The 19,974-nt window shown below is 33.5% G+C and overlaps 2 protein-coding genes across 5 annotated transcripts in view; one reads left to right on the plus strand and one right to left on the minus strand.

Annotated features, from left to right (window-relative positions):
- The first annotated feature begins 54 nt into the window (after positions 1-54).
- On the plus strand, positions 55-8,876 carry LOC138706013 (oxidized purine nucleoside triphosphate hydrolase-like). 3 transcript variants are annotated; one of them, XM_069834902.1, is made up of 4 exons: positions 55-1,550; positions 3,096-3,244; positions 3,368-3,513; positions 4,751-8,876. In XM_069834902.1, the coding sequence occupies exons 2-4, from the start codon at positions 3,096-3,098 to the stop codon at positions 4,927-4,929; spliced, it is 474 nt and encodes a 157-aa protein (XP_069691003.1). In that variant the 5' UTR covers positions 55-1,550; the 3' UTR covers positions 4,930-8,876. The 3 variants fall into 3 exon arrangements, with proteins under 3 accessions (XP_069691003.1, XP_069691002.1, XP_069691004.1); XM_069834901.1 differs by having other exon boundaries at positions 55-1,541; XM_069834903.1 differs by lacking the exon at positions 55-1,550 and adding an exon at positions 1,699-1,786.
- Positions 8,877-15,026: 6,150 nt separating this feature from the next.
- Positions 15,027-19,974, minus strand: part of Nup75 (nuclear pore complex protein Nup75) — a 31,023-nt gene continuing 26,075 nt past the window's right edge. For both annotated transcript variants that reach the window (XM_069834886.1, XM_069834887.1), the window contains 2 exons: positions 15,844-15,943; positions 15,027-15,567 (listed from right to left, as the gene is read on the minus strand). In XM_069834886.1, coding sequence (XP_069690987.1) covers positions 15,282-15,567; positions 15,844-15,943 — 386 coding nt within the window. In that variant the 3' untranslated portion in view covers positions 15,027-15,281. The remainder of the gene's footprint in view (positions 15,568-15,843; positions 15,944-19,974) is intronic.

Raw genomic sequence — 19,974 nt, forward strand, 5'->3', positions numbered from 1 at the left:
TTGGTTAACCTGAGAGTACTGTAAACGAGCGCGAGTTGTGAAGTTCAGGACCAACGAGCTAGATACTATAGAGAGGCCAAAGACCTCAGAAAGTTGAAGACAATTGAACTTTGGTCCGCCATGTTTCGGTTAGTCAAAACAAAGGGGCGTGGCTCGGATGTTGTGTAGGAAATGACTGTGATGAAGTTAGTATTATTGTGAATTGAGTTACATATTATGACTATGTTAATAAGTAAAAAGTAAAATACACACAAAACTTCACGTTTTATAACAGCTGTAGGCCTGTTTTTATTACTTTCACTAAATATAGCCCAGATATTAAATGACAAGCTATACACAATGCAACCAAAGCAAAACACCTAAAGACGGATGAATGTATTTGGCAGAAGAAAAATAAATAATTTCTTAACTTCGTCACAAATTTAATGACCTTACAGCTAGTCTAACCTAATATGAAATTATGTAATTCAGTGCTCACCAGGTGATTTCAAGAGAGACGACGTCTGTAACTAATAGGAGTAAAATATAGGAAAGGTAGTGGCGAAAATTAAAAAAAAAATCCAGTAATTAAGTTATTGAGAAAAATTCTTTGAAATTGGAATTAACACAGAGAACTTTTCAAAACTGCAATTATTAAAACTACAAATAACCTCTTAGCATGCAACATAATAATTAAAGAATGACACTAATAGAAAGTTACTCATGATCATAACTCACCACATTTATTGAAACAATAAGATACTTACGATTAACATTGTTATCAGAAACATCAGGAGCCACAGCTAGCTACACTTCTTTTCGCGTGATGGAGACATCGTGTTCTCTGATATAATTTGAAACAAATATTGTCGCGTGATAGAAACATCGTGTAGTCTAATATAATTTAAAACAAACATTGATCTCACACGTGTCTCGCAACTAAGCAGAGGTTTTGCAGAATAAAACTGTTCTTAAATTATTTTGAACAATAATGACAAATTGTGTGTGATGCAAGTGCTAACTTTCCTCTTTGTTAACAAAAAGAGCCCTACGCATTAATAAAAAGAAAATTGGATTAGGCCCTATAAACACAATAAATACTAAGATCTTGATGGTGCAAACTTATTAATACAGACATTTCGCTTATGCTCAGTCCGTCTTATCTTATAATTCTCTGGGGCAATGGTACCTGTATTGAGAGGGTTTAATTATCCAGCAACGAATATTATGATTTACGATACATTTCATTTAAATCCGAGGGAATGAGACATTTTTGGAAATTTTAAAGTCTTAATTATTACTTTTTTCATTTATAAATAAGCTTTTTACAAAACCTATAGCGAAATGTTTAAATTAAATATTGATGTATCTGAAAAATTTAATACATATACCAACTCGTTGCCGTGTACCTTTGATAAGCACTCCTTGCGGAGGCTGGCGGTACTATAGACCGCCATGTTTTTTAGGGAACGATCCATAGTACTGTTGGCCTCCGCAGGGAGCGCTTATCAGAGGTCTTCAGCCTCTCTATAGTATCTAACTCGTTGTTCAGGACAGTAAAGGTAAGAAAGGTAAAATGATTTCATATTAGGCCTAATAACCAATTAGTGTACTTCCCTATATTTGGACAAATTTCAGAAAATGGAATCCTTCCTTTCCCTCTTACTTTAAAATTCCAACCTTGTGCACACAAAATAAATTCTTGGCACTGAATGATGAGCATTCTATAAACGCAGACAAATCTGCTCTTTTTAGTATTCTGAGATATAATTGTCAGTGAGGAATCCGCATACTGAAATTTTCCCCGGTAATTTATTTTGCACTTAAAATAGTATTGCATGTAACAACTAGTAAGATTAGTAACAAAAATATGAGCACGTTACTGGTATCCACTTGATGTTCTGTAGAGACTAACCACCACATTAAGACGTGCATTCAAAATTGAATGAAATACTCATTAACCTTATAAGAATAGGCTGCTAGTTTCAATGCCAATTATTTTTCGGCACATTAATGATACAGAGTCTGTATGGTGATTCAGTAAATTGCTAGATTTTAAAGGATAAAAATCTCAAAGAGAATTTATCAAGCAGACTAGCTGTCAGTTAATTCCAATGCAATAGGGCTACCTTAAGTCCCAGATACATATAATAGATTGGTCAGCCTTATGGGCTTTGAAGACAACTTTTATAAGCTGCCATCTAACGACTAGAAGAAGTCACGTTATAACCACAGTCTAGTATATAGGCCTACAGTCATGTAGCTCAATACATAGGGAATATGCATCCATAGATAGTTGCTAACCACTAGTACCGCTACTATCGCCTCATCACATACCATGTGAAACAGTACTGGCATAATCTATTGTTCCTAGTACCCTCATCAACTCAAGTTTCATGACTGTAATTACTAGACTGTGTGTTAACTCTCATTTGAGTTGCATGGAGCAACTGTACTTTCATCTAGCAGTCGTTACCAATTGACAGTGGCGATCCTGGTGGTTGCTCTCTTCCACATGTTACCGATTTAAGCATGGGGATGGCCAATCTGTAATATATGTGATCAGAGCTTAAACATAGGTACACAATTAATAAATTAGGCTACTGTCAATTTAACTTTTCATAGAGCATCTAGTAATTTTACGCATGTAAACCATGTTAAATATAACTACAGTATATGTAGGCCTATATATATATATATATATATATATATATATATATATATATATGCCTGTAGACTAACTTATTTCCTTAATTTTATTTTGAGGGTACTTCTTTTATACAGTCTATGATACACCAGCCTATTGATATATCTTAGATTTCCTTGTATTATGTTATGTCTCCTGGTTTGGCAGCAGAGGTCTCTAGATCTCATGAGACGTCCTACACATACATTTCTAATATCAGTTTAGATATTAGTCCAAAGACACACTTGTCTACAAAGCAGGAAACTTGGTGGGTAAATTATACTCGGAGAATTAGGCAATTAGGGACTGATTCTTGTTGATTTTTTCATACGCAGATAGGGCTTATTACCAAAAAAAATATTCATGCAGAAAGTTGTGTAGCTCGCAATAAAGTTGATAATATTGTAACTGTTTTATATAATTTTTTTAGATGACTCGGAAAGTTTTAACACTTGCCATGGTGCGTAAAGCAAATGACATTCTTCTTGGACTAAAGAAAAAAGGTTTTGGTGAAGGCAAATGGAATGGATTTGGAGGAAAAGTAGAAAATGGAGAGACAATCTATGAAGGTGCAGTTAGGTAAATAGTACCACTAACTTTAATTTTTGTTATGTAAGAAAATATGATACATTGGCTTTATACTACTTTTGGTTTAATTTCTAAGTTTTGTTTCGGGTCTCCCTATGTTATTTGAAATTGCAGGGAGCTTGAAGAGGAGAGTGGTCTAATTGCAAAGAATATGACCAAAACTGGAATTTTAGAATTTGAATTTGTTGGTGATCCTGTAATACTTGAAGTTCATGTATTTGATGTTACCAAATTTGAAGGTGACCCAACAGAATCAGAAGGTAAATATTAATTTGTCTCTCGTTGATTTTATTTATGTTAAGGCAGAAAATATGGGTATATTTCAATTTTTACTCCCAGTAAAAGAATGGTTTCCATTGTTGCATTGTTATATCATAAGATTTCAAGTGGAACAAGTTTGACCTAAAATTGCATGTTACTAGTACATTAACGAATTATACTCTTCAATGATAGAATCTATATGTAGATCTTCAATTTTGAGAGAAAGTAATGAAGACTATTCTTGGTGGTAGTAGTGGTATTATTTTATTTAATGACATTTTCAACTTCAGAGATTATTCAGCAGTAAAATTCAATTTATGTAAGAAATGACAGGCCAATTTGCCTAGAGCCCTCTATCAGGATAGAGTGCTGTAAATTTACTTCACTTTTTCCTCCTTCCTGGAGAAAATCAGACTCAATATTTTATCCTTTAAAATTACTAACCTAGGCCGGGTTTGAACCTGTAGATGAAATTCCTTATGAGAAGATGTGGCCAGACGATAGATTTTGGTATCCTTTGTTTTTGAAAGGAAACAAATTTAAAGACTATTTTTTATACCAAGGATTTGATACTATTCTTAAGCATACTTTAAATAAAATGGATGACCTGCCAACATGGTTAGCATGGTAACCACAAGACATCAAGAACAACAGTATTCTTCATATGATCAGTGTTATCAGAATGATTCCTTATTTTGTTTTGGATTATGATTTAATTTTAAAACTCTATCCGAAGTTCAATTTGAGAACTATCTTCCTTCCTCCAGAAGATAGAACCGGAAATTGTTCATACAGTAATGTGTAACTCCTTAACAATACGAAGGTTCAAAATGCTTACATTTTTAACAAAAAGAAAAAAGAGTTAATGTCTTTGCAGTTATTTTGAGCTTCTGATACGTAATGTTGTAATAGTTTGAAAGATTTAAGCCGTTGCCGCCACCACCACCACCACCACGACTACTACTACTCTTTTCTATTATAAGATTTTTCATAGTATACTTACATGGTTGTGCATATAATTTTATTTTAGAACATTTTTATTACCATTGAACAAAATTAAACAGTTAATGTGGAATTCAGCTATATCTGTAAAAGAGAAGTGCTGCTATGTGGCTGTCTTACATCCTTATGTATAGTGAACAAGATACTATACTATCAGTATATACTAAATACGTCTTGCTCTCATGAATTGTTGATTATCTTGTAAAAATTATATAATATGTGTATATTTTTCAGAAATGAAACCACAGTGGTTTTCTACAGATGAAATTCCTTATGAGAAGATGTGGCCAGACGATAGATTTTGGTATCCTTTATATTTGAAAGGAAACAAATTTAAAGGTTATTTTTTGTACCAAGGATTTGATACTATTCTTAAGCATACTTTAAATGAAGTTGATGACCTGCCAACATAGTCCCAACTGCAGACTTGTTAGAAACAAAATGTTCAGGCTAAACTAAATTTTAAAGTTTTGATACATTTCCTTCATAATGGTACTTACTCAAGTCTAAGGAATTATTGCATTTTATGGAAGTTGTGTTAGGTAATATGAGGAATGAACAAATGAAACCCATTCATATAACTTTGAGAATGTTAAATGTAGTCTAATTTAGTTGAAAAATGTGTTACCTTCATATTCAATTTAGCATAGAGTTGCCAACTATTTTTTACTGGAAAATCGAATACCGGTACACAAAAATATTGGTAGGAAGTGGGAGATTAGTATGGGAGAAGAAAGAAAATAGAAATGGAAGTCCGTATTTTCTTTTATTTATTACTGGTATATAAATAATGGAAAGAATTTATCCCCCCCCCCCCACTTGATATGGTTGGATATTAGGTATATTTTCTCACAAATTTATATTTTTTATCAGACTTTGTACAATCCAAAAGTTGTTTAGTTTTTCCACTGTTCTGAACATAAGCTGCAAATTCCAAGCATGACATGGAAAAATTAAAATAAATTAAATGCTAAGACCATTGCTGTTTGTAAGCAGTTCATCCTGCTAAACATTCTCTCTGCACAAGCATTACTTGAGGGAATAGCAAATATGTGCTGCACAATTTTCAACAAATGTGAGCTTGATTCATTGTCGAAAAATAATTTCCACTTTTCACAAACATTAATTACCTACATGCTGTGAACTAGAATCTTCTGTACTTGTTAAATTATGTCTGACTGAATTCTGTTTATATAATAAAATTCAGAGGACAACTCATCACCATCATACTTAACTCCCAATTTATCAGCTACATCTAGTGCATCATTCAGTTCAATATCATTTTTAAGATGAACGGTTGGCACAAGTAATAGATGCCAAAGCTTCTAAATTTGTCTTGATCATCTATAGTTAGATCATGCATTAATTTGTGTCGGAAAAAAAAAACACGCTTATCTCGTCGATTTGTTAATTCAGTTTTAAAGTTGTGAAATACAGCATAAAATGTCAGTGGCTTGAATAAAATCACTTTCAACGTATTTTTAAAGTGGTTGACATTAAGCTCATCAAATTATGAAAAAAGTAGTACAGGTGAATTTCAAGGATACCTTTCAGCTGCTTAAGAACCATTGTTTACTTTTCCCTCCACTGTTTGAAAAAAAAAAAAAACAATCATACGAGTTCTGAGCAATCATCTTCTCCTTTGTTGAGAAAAAAAGATTTCAGAGCAAGTCAATAAGCCAGAACTCTATCCACTGTTACAAATGACAGAAACCTTGTTGCACTTTCATATAAAGCTTTCTCCATCATAAAGTAGTTTGAGGTCATGGTTTGCTAATTTGTGTATTAAGTGAGCATTAGAATGTCCTCCTACCATATTTGCATTGTTGGGGAATGATTTTATAATTGAAGACCTCCCTGGAAAAAGGATGTAACATCAAATTAATGAAATATGTAACTTAGATGGAAAAAGTAATTTTGAAGCTTCATTTATAACAATTACTTATTGGATCCAATAACTGAATAAACTTATATTCTTGATTAGTCAAATGGTTCTGCTAGAATATATAGGCCTAATGAAATATTCCCCTGAAATTATATTTCTTTCTCCTTAAACGTATATTATAGATTTGTTGGTTACACCCTTATTCTGGGGATGTCTCAGTTCTTGATAAACAGACGTTTATTGTCCAAAATTGACCAATGTATTATCAGCACCATAAGAAATTATCTTGTTTTGAAATTGATTATTTTGGAGATACTGAACTATACTTCCGGCATTTGCTGTTAGAAGTTTAATTTAAGTCTTCAAAAACTCTAAAATAGCTGTTTTAGTGGAAAAATTACCTAGATACATAATTTTGTTAAAAAAATGGACAAATTACGTCTGAACGAACTATTCAACTGGACACCGAATAACAGACAGTAAAACCGAAATGTCTTGGTGACTTACAATAGAAGAAATCTCAGTGTGCATCAGGCATTCTTTCCAATGCTCCGTCACTTTCTGATAATTACGGTACTTATGGCTTTTAAGGAACCCGTCACTATTTGATACCATCCACAAATTCGGTCTTTGACTGTTCACTTAATCATTTGTTCTGAAACTCTGTAACTTTCTCAAATTTTTTTTTGTGCTTGTTCATTACATGGTGGTTTTGACCTATGTATTTCAGCTCTAGTATACTTTTCACTATAAAACACCATTTTAGCATGCAATCGCAGAAGTATGCTTTCACACTAGTTACTCATCTTTGTTGTTGCAGTAATGTGAGGTTTCTTAAGAAATATCTGACAAAAGTCCATGCAACCAGCTACTGTTGGCTCAAATGTAAGACAAAACAAATGGTTTCTTTTGATCATGTCTTATATTATTATCATTGCAATATTATGAAAGATATTTTAATTTAAAGAAGACAAATTATAATTTTGACCATTTTAACAAGTACTACATTGTTTGACTAATCTATTTTTGTAATGATGAAAAGAAAACTGTCATTTTGTGCGCACATCAAATTATGATTTTAAATTAAGTACTAAGAACAGTGTGTGAAAAGTTGCAACATTCCTAACTGACTCATTTTACTAATCTAGCAGGATTCATGACTAGATAAGAAGACTATGCAACGTGTAAACATGTATGTTTCACTGTAGGCCTAGTATGTAAGTGAATTAGTAATGTGTGTTTGAAAAATATGGAATTGAACAGAAGTGAAACTTAGTATTTTTATCTTTTTATAACATATCAGTATTAATCCAATGTGTTATTACCACAGCCCAGATCTTTATGCAACATGCATGTTATCGGAGGTAACCTTCTGAAATGTATGCAAAGTAATATATATATATATATATATATATATATATATATATATATACAGGGCATTCATTTCAAAACTGTACCTGTTTGTGCATAAAAATAAATGTTTAGTGTGCCCAGTTTCTGTGTCAGAAAATGCACACTTCGCTGTATTTTGCTCATTTTGATGCACAGATTTATTACCAAAGTGACATTTTGTTTTGCAAAAATAGTTATGGAAAGAAAAACAATTTTTTACCATTTCATGTTTAAGTAAATTTGGCAACAATACTCTTTTCTATTTCTGTAATGGGAACCTTTAATATCTTATGATGCAGAAAGAACATCTACACTTTGTGATAGAAGTAGAAATTACATCAAGGAATATCTGGGTGATTTTCAATATATGCAGTAGTAGCTATCCATTTGCATGCATATTTCAATATTTGTTTTGCATACATATTCTGACTCTAGTTGAATTTTATGTAATATGTAACATTTTTCTTTAACATGCAAAGGAACCTTCAATTTAGCTGAATTTGTCATCAGAGTCATAGTTAGTAATGATTGATGAGTATGGGGCATATTTGCATGTCTGGAACATTATGTATAGATAATAGTAGCTTAATATCAAAGACTGACATCTGACCTCAATCGAAATTTAGATAGCTCTGGTTTTTTTTATACAATTTTTCATGCTCTTTCCAGTTATAGTGAAACCATATGCAATTAACACTACATTTACAAAATAGATTGTGTTAAATATTACAAAGAACACTGTGAATTAAAAAATTGCCTTTAGATCAAAACTATGGAGACGACAGATGTCCGTCTTTGATATTAAACTACTCAATTTGTATGATGAAAATTTGGCTACTACAGCAATGGTATTGTAAAGTTTGAGAAATTGTGTATCATGAAATTTGTTTCCTACAAAAGTTTGTGATTTTATGAACTGAGGCATGTGAAAGAGTTCTGTTATACTCTAGTTGTAATTTTAATGGCAAGTTTACTTAATATTATTCTTAATTTTGTATCATGCTTATTCGCATTTATATTTTCTATGTGATTGTATGTACTTTATTTCAAAAGGTTTTAAAATAAATGTACAATTTTTCTTAACAGTATTTTAAAAATACATATTACCTGTAAAGAACATTACACGACGAACTTAATATAAATACAATAATGCAATTATATGAAGGCTCCTTATCTTATGTTAAAATTTGAAAACAGATAAAGTAAGACTTCCAATAACACTATCAGTCTCAACATTGTTTAAAATTTACTTATGAGGTGTCTTACGGAAGTGGAAAAATATGGAGGTGCCATCCAAAAGAAACCAGAGCAGTATATAAAAATTTAAATACCTACTGGTAATTTATATTTGGCCTCCATTCCCTTTGAAGTGATAAATCAAAGGCAAGCTTCTCAAATCACATGGGCATTGAGTTCTTCATTTACCTCTTTACAACTGCGACCTCATTGCGATGCAGTCTCCTGCATTAATACAACAATCCCACCACTTCTGCTATGCTTAAAATGCTCCTTGAAAATCCTTGTTTCCAACCACTTGAAGCAGCTGTTGGGTTTCGGCCTGATCTATTCAACAGTATCAAAGCCTTGAGCTTCAATTTAATTTTTGGAAACGGGGAAGAGTTACAAGGGGCTATATCTGTGAGTACAGCTGATGCAAGAGACTGTCATAGTGTTTTTGGGTGGGGGGGAGGGGGAAACATTGTCATGGTGCAGAAGTCAGTTTCTGTTGTCAATGTAGGCTAAGTTTTCCTGTGGAAATGTACCTGTGAATAATAAAATTCAGCTGTTGCAAACGTTCTACAGGTTTAATTATAACAACCAAAGAAAAGCTTTGGCTCATCAGTATATTGAAGTAGGAATCTAGGACGGCTCTGACGTTCAGGAGTGAGAGTAGAAACAGATGACATTTGAAGTAAGAAATAGAAGAAAACATCCCTTATATAAAACCAGCGAGGGCGAAAGGTCACTTTGCTAAAATGTACAAAGATAAACTGAAATTGAACGGAAAATGGGATGATCTGGAGTTTTGCCTAAGGAATGAAGATCATCCAGAATTTGAACTAGAAGAAAGCGAGAGACCAGTGGATATATTACGGTTTTGCAGAGAGAAGCAATAAGACAGGCGACAGTTGATGATAGCTATGTTAACCGAGGGAAGAAACAGAAATGGTGGAAAAAAGTCATCTCAACTGCAAGAAACAACTGATAGTCACAGATCATCACACGGTAACAGGAGAGAATAGTAGCCAGGTCAAGAACCCACATACTGATGCAAGAGGAAGTGTAAAGATGATGACACAACATGGAAAAGAAAACAACGTGATCACGCTTTTTAATGTGAATTCGAATCTTTGGAGAGCAGCAGTAAGGGCAGTGCACTGCAGCACAAATGCGGACAAGAATGTAACAAAGAATACGGGCACTAGCAAAGAGGTGAGTAGGGGGACGAAAAAGAGAAATCAGGGTTGGGAAGTGAGAGGAATAAGGGTGCGAGTATAAATGGAAATCTAGTATATGCAAGTGAAAGTGTGGGGAGGGAGAAATACAAGAGGAATAGAAGAAACCATTCAAAACAGTACCAGCATAGACAACTCATTTATAGATTCAGTGAGTGTTAGAGATAATGAAATTGAAAGTAAAGAGGAAACAAATAGGAAGAAAAACAGAGCTAGAAATAAGACTGAGATGAACAGTAAAGAAAGGTCAGAACCTGCGACAGCTAAGGATTTGGAAATTAAAATTTTAGAGGTATTAGATGCAACTGAAAAAATGTGGGGATGTATTCAAGAAGTGTAACCGGAAAAAGACCAGGAAGTATAAGGAGGAAAATAAGAGAATAATCAAATGAGAAGAGAAAGAGTAAAAGTAGTTATAGTGAGTGAGAATAGTAAGGAAGGAATTGGGGTAGTGTGGAAGTAAAAATGAGTGAAAATAAAAAGTGAATAATAATAAAGAAAAAGGTTAAGAGAATTGCATAAGTGATAACAAGTAGTACAAAGATTGAAACAGTAAATTAATATAAGAGAAAGGTAGGAGAAAAGGTCAATGAAAAAAAAAAAACAACTGGCTAAGTAATAAAATGTGGTAACATACAGGAAAAAGTGAAATTGAGATTTTAATGAATATTAGTTAGGAGGAAAATGCATATAGAGTGTTAGTTGGGAGGCCGGAGGGAATAAGACCTTTTGGGGAGGCAGAGACATAGATGGGAGGATATTAAAATGGATTTGAGGGACGTGGATTAATCTTGCTCAGGATATGAACTGATGGCGGGCTTATGTAAGGGCAGCAATGAACCTCCGGGTTCCTTAAAAATCATTTGTAAGTATTAGTTAGGGGGGGGAAAAAAGGCTCAAAATAGTATATAATATTAGAGATGGCACTGAAAAGGGGATAATATTAGAATTATTGAACAAATAGAGAATAGAAAATGAAATGTAGGATAAATATTGAATGAGAGGCTAGACTGTGTAATAAGGTATATAGTTAGTGTAAATTGGAGTATTTGTGTAGACGTCTACTGCAAAGAATGTGTTAATGATAGCACCATATACGAGGAATGTGAGGTACACCATTACCAGGGAACGGATTTATATGGACTAAAAATATATGAAATATGTAAATATATATGTAGTTATTTTTACCAAAATATGGAATTAAATATGGAATTAAATATGGACTTAAAATTATAAAAAAATGACTATGTACGTTAAATATTGGTACATTTTAATCAAACTAAACAAAAAATATAATGGACGTACCTTATCTTCCAATGTAGTTTCAACAAAACACAATTTTTATTGTCTGTTACCATAACAATAGGTTACAAACATTTCTTTCAAGTGCTGAAAAGTGAATCTTCTTCTATTGTCTCTGAGGATAGATTTATACTGACTAAAAGAGCGTTCGACGTCACAAGAAGTAACTGGTACATAATTCAATTTCACAATGTCTGCTGGGGATAAGTCCAAGTTAATCTTCACTGTTGATTCACCACTCATCACAGCAACAACCTTTTGTAGTTCTTCATATCCAGGGTTTTTTGAAAGTACAGTGTCCACCTTAGCTCTTACTGCATCTGCAACTTTACCTCTACCACGATTCAGTTGTTCCACAGTACTATTTATAATTTCAAAACTTTCAGATAGTGAAAGGTGCCTATTTTGGAGACTTTTGAGCGTTTTTATGATGCATGAAAATGTATGCTGAATGTGAGCTAAGTCATTCTTCACACTTATGTCACAGGTAACTGTTTTCGCAGTATCAATTGAGACTGCATCTTCAGAGTCCAATGCAAGGAGAACATTGTTAATAGAGTCTATATGTTCGGCATAATATTCAACTGCTTCTAGCCATGTACCCCATCTAGTTAAAATTGGCTTTGGTGGCAATGGAATTTCAGGGTACATTTCTTTCAACACGTTAACTCTACTGGGAGCTTTGAGAAATACTTTTTTCACTGATGAAATCAACAAATCTACTTTAGGGAAATTGTCTCTGACCACTTCTGCCACACGATGAAATGCATGCGCCACACAAGTAAAATGAGTCAATTTAGGATATACAACAGATAATGCTTGTCCAGCTTTGACCATATAAGGGGCAGCATCGCTAATAAAGAATAACACATTATCGTACATAATACCCTTTGGCCACAGGATACCCATAGCTTCGTTGAACAGTTTAACTATAGTTTTGTTATTGCACTTTTCTAGAACATCCCAATGTAAAAGAATTCGTTCAGAATATTGTTCACTTAACAAACCGATAACTACATTACCAACAAGTCTACCTTCTTTTTTCGGGAGTCTCATCAATGGAAACCCAAATTGAACTATCTTTAATTTCATCTCTTATCTTCTGTATTGTCTCATCGTAGATGGATGGAGCATACGTCTTCCTAAGTGTTGACTCATCCGGGATTGTATGTTGAGTATATTTTTCAAGGAATTCCCTGAAGACCTTATTCTTTAGTTTGTAGAGAGGAATATCAGCAGAGATGAGAGAACGGCACAGGTCGATGTTAAACTCAGATCTTACATTCGATGTTGTTGGTTGTGTTAAAAACAATTGTCTCTGCTTGGAATTTAGTTGTTTGTTGGCCTGATGTTTACTAGTTGTAATGTGTTGTTGCACCAGGAACTTTTGTGTAGATGATACTGCACACTGACACAAATTACAAAATAATATTTTATTGTCAGTTGATAAACCATCTTCTTTAAATTCTGAAATGTAACTTGTTAGTTTTGATTTTAAATTGACTGAATGACGTACTTTTGGCATATTTACCGTCTTTATAGTATGATTTACAAAACTGAACCTATGTGTACTCTGACTGGCATTTAACTGTTGAGCTGCACAACTGAAGTCTGTTAAAAATTTTAAATTAAATTAATACAGTTTTGTAACTTACTTTCCCATTGTTGATAGGACTGCTAATTTTCAAATAACTCTGATGTTAAAGGGATTACTGAACATGTGTTTAAATCTCTATTGTTGAAATGTATTTTTAAAAGTTAATGGAATTTTGTTTTGTTTTATTGTTAAACCTAATATAATATGGACTGTTTTATATGAAATATGGAAAATATATGGAAATTAACGAAAATATGTACTAAACTCTAAAATATGGAAAAATATGGAAAATAAAAGTAGGATTTTTCAACCCTACACATTGTGAAACATAAAGATAATGCAAAATATAAATTATATTAGCTTTATAAGTAAATATGTATTTACATATAAATCCTTTCCCTGACCATTACATATAAAGAAATGCTGTTGACGTAAATATCATACTGAAGTAGGGAAGTAAAAAGATGATCCACACCAGAAGTATCCCATTGCCAGAGTTCAGTTCATTACTACTTACTTCTGGAAAATGGTAGGGTGCAGGTTTGTCAAAAGACTCTATGTACCGGTAATACATGTAGTATTACACCTCGTAGGGTGCAAAACATGGTTGAAAAGAATGAAAACCAATTTGCCTCTTGAAGATAAAAGAGGGAAGCATTCCAACAGGCCAAACAAAATTACAAATTGTGGCAAAAACTTAGTGGGGGGGGGGGGGGGGACGGACACATTCAATCAATTTCAACACGGGATAGTCACTACTCTAGACATAAGGGTGTAAACTTTTTTAAGTGCATGAAGTATGAAGTTTTCTGGGAGAAACATCCCATTGTTTATGTCACTGAAAGCATATATAAAAAAACATATTTCGAAGTGATTTTCGATTGAAATTTCATCACACTTGCGCCAAAGTAAAAAATCACTTGCAGTTGATTATGGAAAAAGCAAACCCATCCAAAAGCCACTGGTGTAGCTCAGTTGGCTAAGATGCTCGCCTGCCAATCAGAAGCTGCACTCAGGTGTGGATTCAATTCCCACTTGGGCTGATTACCTCGTTGAGTATTCTCTGAGGTTTTTCTCAACCATAAGGGGAATGTCAGGTATCTACAGCGAACTCTCTGCATCATCTTGCTAAATACCATCCCGCTATCACCAATCCCATCAATGCTAAATAACCTTGTAGTTGATACAGCATCATTAAATAACCATTCTGCGAGTCGAGGCCAGATACAAAGTTCAAAGTTGAAGAACCATTTTTTTTTTATATCTGAAATGGTAGAGGTTCCGACACCAAACATTTGCAATAACTGGTTCCCTGAAACACTTCATTCAACTGTTCGATAATCTTCACTTTTTTCATTGATAACACTACTTGTTTGCGTTTTGTGGACATTCGACTCAAAACTCAATACAGCAGCAGAATCTTAATGGTGGAATATTGGACTCACACTACTGAACACTTGCACAACACTGTAAATACAACAGAAAGTGAGCTGTGACTCACACTGTTCTTATTAGAAGTAGAGGTAGCAGAGGGGAGCAAGGTCATTGCTCTGTGCAGGAGTGAATATGTCCTGTAACATACTGCGCAGTTTTTTAGGAGTATAGGTAAGTATTTTCTGTCAATGAATAAATAATTCCTAAATGTCCTAAAAATTGAGCTGGATATTTGATGTTTGGAAAATCGGAGTTCTACTATAGTCTTATTTTAATGCAACATATTAATGGAAGTTTAAGCAAAATCCGTTCCATTACTCTTACATCGTATGATGACGCAGAATATCTGCATGGAAATATGTACTTTGGTACATTAAAATAATATATAAAATCCTTCAAAGTTGAAAAGGACTAGCCTACTCTGTATAAATTCTGATGACAAAATACGAATGAAACATTTATTGAAACTTACCAAGTACAGGCAAAATATGGTCATTGTAATGCACTTCGATGAGGTAAAATGTCTGAACTTGAAAAGAAAGAAAAGACTTTGTGACACAGAACTTCAAAAGTAAGAAAAAAACTTTATGACACAAGTTTTTATCATTAAACAATATAATGATTTACACGTAATTTAATTTTGAATTTATACGGTACAGATGTAACGTGACAAGTATAAATGCAGTACAAATAATACAGTTAATCCAAGAGGCAACCCTCATGATTCAGAGATCTTGCTAAATTGCGTGCCAGAGCTAATCTGATTAGTTTAACCTTTTCTTCCACAATATTATTCGTATCAATTGACAGATCTTGTGTTGATATTATTTTATCACCTCCTTGCGTTCCTGCAGGTTCTGAAATCTGCCCTTCTGCAAGAAGTTCCTCCATACAGTTCAATAATTCATATGTGTCTTCAGAAGTGAGCACAATATCATTTGATTCTAGAAGAGGTAATGCATCTGTCAGTAACGTCATCCAAAAGCTGAAAAATAAAACTTTATTATAATACTGTTATCGACTCATTTAAAATTCAAATAACAACAGTAAAGCTACAGGATGTGATACTGACTGGGACCATTCACAGTGGCTAAAAATATAATGATGATGATGATGATGATGATAAAATTTAAATTTTAAATTTGTCAATCATGACGATCTACCAGCATTCGTTACATTTGACTATTCTGTTTTAAAGAACTATTTTTTCTCTGCATATTTAGTCTTTTCATTTACTTTCCTTGCTAATATTTTCACCTACTTTTTAGGAGCAAGTCTGGAAGCAAGGAGTGACACCAGCAAGACAGCTGCATCTCGGAATTCACCAGCATTGTACAGCTGATGAAATTCACAATATTTTCCTGGGGGGAAAAAAACAATATATATAGAATACTGAATATATGTTTCATTTTAATGGGTTTAACAAGACACTGCTTCTCAAACGAAGAGGTGATACAACACTTTCTCAAAAAGATGAGGAACACAGAATAATTTTTATCATATATTATGTTATTTTTATTTTTATTATTATTATTATTATTATTATTATTATTATTATTATTTCTTTTTTGATATGACGAATATTTGTGGCAGTAATGGTTTAACTTTTTAGTGGATTATTTCCCTATGCGCACATGCGCACACTCCCCTCCTTCCTTCCCCCCCTCTCTTCTCTCTGCGTGTGTGCGCATGCGTCCATAATTTGTTGACTTGCCTCAAAATCACTAATAATATTTAACTTTTATTAAGGTAACACTGCTGGATCTCCTTACTGTTTTCAAACCTGTAATGCTTATTTGAAGCTATTTTGTCTATAAGAAAACCACCACTCTAACTGCAATCAAACAAACTTAACTGATAAATTGATAATTGAAAATTAATTGTGAAGTTTACCAACTCGAGAATAATAAATTAATACAATGTTTTTATCCAATGCTCAACTACCTTAGCAATACCCATCAGCTGACAATGTAGAAATAAAAAAATGTGAAAATGATATAGTCCTAAGCCACACAGACAAAATTTTACAGCAGAATGTGTTAAAGGTTTAGAGTCCAATGCTATTAGATGCAGTATCATAATTTTTTCGGTGTATACTTACGTCATTTGTTGAGTAATTTTTATAATATTTTAATTGTAGCTTCCCCATATGTGTAAGAAATAAGGTAGGACAAAAAAAAACAACGCATTTTTTTAAAGTGTGGCTTTCAACCATCTCATTCTCACCCCTTCAATTATTTACATAAAATAAAAATCTTGCATTTGGACAAATAAACAGGTTGTTTAACATGACATCGTGTCAATGATCACTTACAAAGTAAAAGCATCACAATTACTAAACATAAGAAATCAGTCTCTTTATAATTATTGCATTTTAAATTTTGCTTATAACCTGGGTAAATGTACCATAGACCTGCCATGTTGTGGCAAAATGTGAAAACACTGCTGAGCAAGAAATAAGTACACAGTAAGTACAGTCACATACATCACAGCCCAGTCGAATCACAATATGTTCATCAAGCATGAAGACTCAAATAATATCAAATTTTGTGATACAAAGAAGAAGAATGGTATCATGACATCGTCAGAAAAACCAACAAAAAGGGCCTTCAAAATATTAGGCATTAGTAAAGCAGCAATATGCAAAATACGCAAAGAAGACAGTTGTTATCAGTAGGTGAGTGTACAAATTAATGCTTGTTATTTATTTATATTCCTTCATAGCCAGTGCTGCTAGCCACCAGGTATATGCTCTGTTTACTCAGGAGTGTTTCTGTTGGCCAATCAATGGCAGAGCTGCCCCACTACTACCACTGCTTGCATCCACGAACTCATGGCATTTCGCCAGATTAAAACTTAGATACTGTGTTATATATTATTAATATTCGGTATTCACCCTCCACAAAGTTAAGTATTGCCCATTCTGTGTGATACTTACACCTATTCACTAAACTACACGGAATTAAGCAGCCAGAAATTTACGTTTAAAGTTTTTCTTTGTTCTACTACATGATTTCTTTTTGTTTGTACATGTTCACCCACTGAATATGTACACATTGCAAAACACAACACAATATAATAAACTGCACTTATCCTTAGCCGACACACTGTGTGCCTCTACAGAAGGTTGCCAAAGACAATGATATAGATAATTTTGGGAGACAGGGATTCATCAACCATGCAGTTTTTAGGTAGTGATCTCTATCGCTCTTTCCCTCTTGACATGAACACAATAAGAGCTGACTCATGAAGGATAATATAAACACCAGTTATAAGTGATAAATAGACCTCGTATTTTTAGGCACTTAAAAATTATAGTTATTAGAGGAGAAAAATTTGCTCCAGCGCCGGGGATCGAACCCGGATCCTTGGTTCTATGTACCAAGTGCTCTAACCACTGAGCTATGCTGAAGTTCAATCCACAGCACCGGATCGAATCCCTCTCCTCTACTGTTTTTCACTTTGTGGCTTGACGCCAAGTTCGACATGTATGTTGACATATATTAAGTCAACTGCCATTATACAAGGAGCACACTCAATTGAGTGACTTGGTGGCCAGAATTCCACAGTATATGCACTGTTGGACGTAAAGATTAACTTTTTGGTCCTACAGAATTCATCTGTTACGGTAACAATCCTGGCCACCAAGTCACTCAATTGAGTGCGCTTCTTGTATAATGGCAGTTGACTTAATATCTCAACATACATGTCGAATTTGGTGTCAGGCCACAAAGGGAGGGATTCAATCTGGTGCTGTGGATTGAACTTCGGCATAGCTCAGTGGTTAGAGTGCTTGGTATGTAGAACCAAGGACCTGGGTTCGATCCCCAGTGCCAGAGAGAATTTTTCTCCTCTAATAACCATTGTTATCATAACAGATGAATTCTGTAGGACGAAAAAAAATTAATCTTTACTTAAAAACCAATTTTTAGACACCTAAAATAGATCCTGAACTCATCAAAATAGGCACTAAAAACATAGATTTAGGCACCTAAAAATACAATTTTATGCAGCTAAAATGTAATTTCTAGTCACACAAACTACAGTAACTATAAAAATACAATTAATTAGTGAATATTAACCATTACGGTATATAGAGACAAAAACAGTAAAAAAAAGTGCGTGCGTGTGTGTGGGTGTGGGGGGGGGGGTGGAGTCTACTGTACTCTATTTATCACTTATAACTGGTGTTTATATTATCCTTCATGAGTCAGCTCTTATTGTGTACATGTCAAGAGGGAAAGAGCGAAAGAGATCACTACCTAAAAACTGTATGGTTGATGAATCCCTGTCCCCCAAAATTATCTATATCACACATACACACTTTTGTTAAGTCTTAAATTATCAATACCGGTACGTAACTTTTAATGAATTCAATGGTCTAATTTTTCTAAGGCTGCTCATACATATATACTCATATTACAATTAAATTAATTAATTTACCAATGAATTTGCAATTAACACTTTATTCATAATTGACATTGCAATACATAACAATGTTTTTCTCTAATTGCCTTTGCTTAGAACCATTTTATAAGCGAAAAAAAAATTCTTCCCAATGATATTGAACCAATGGATGCATATTTAAATCTAGCAATATTTGATATGCTGCTTTCTTTAAGGAGAGCTAGTACATCTTCCCAATTAATCACATTCCTACTGTCTGCTCAAGTGCTAAACAAAACCCTTCCAGGAATTTCTTTATTACTACAACCAAACTATTACAGAATATTTGAACCAAACCCATCTCATGACATTCAAAACTTTCCCTTTCACTGCTACACGAAAATTTAAAAATATAACAAAGAGAAATAGGCAATTTTAGACTCTAAAACCTTAAAAATAGGTCTCAATGGGCAAAATAGGCATTTTTAGGGACCATAAAATCACTTACAAACGTTCATATTTTATATAAAATGTGAAGATATTTAACTAGTTTTAGTTTATCTCTACAGAAAAAAGTAGGCATTTAACCTAAAATCCGAAGTCTAGTGATAAAACAAGCTAAACATTAGGGGATTCACCAGCTGTGCAAATAAGGGGAGACAAACTCATGAGAAGAGTCAAATAGGTATCTTTAGTGATTAGTCACAAAGCTCTGATGTCCAATTTCGAAAATTTTTTAAAATTTATTAAAATAATGTAGTACATAAGTTTTAATCTGGTAAAGCTTGCATGAGTCTGTGGATACAAGCAGCAAGGGGGAAGGTAGGAACCTGCTGCCACAAATTGATCACCAGAAACACCGGGAATTGTCACTGGTACTCACTGTACAAAGTTACAGAAAAGACTAACCATATCTAAAATAATAATTTCTTCCCTATCCTTCTCACATTGCAACAAATAGAACTTCAAAAGTATTTTAAAATAATACTATATAAGGCTTTCAATC

Source organism: Periplaneta americana, chromosome 9 (genome assembly GCF_040183065.1).
Source record: "Periplaneta americana isolate PAMFEO1 chromosome 9, P.americana_PAMFEO1_priV1, whole genome shotgun sequence".
Lineage (NCBI taxonomy): Eukaryota > Metazoa > Arthropoda > Insecta > Blattodea > Blattidae > Periplaneta > Periplaneta americana.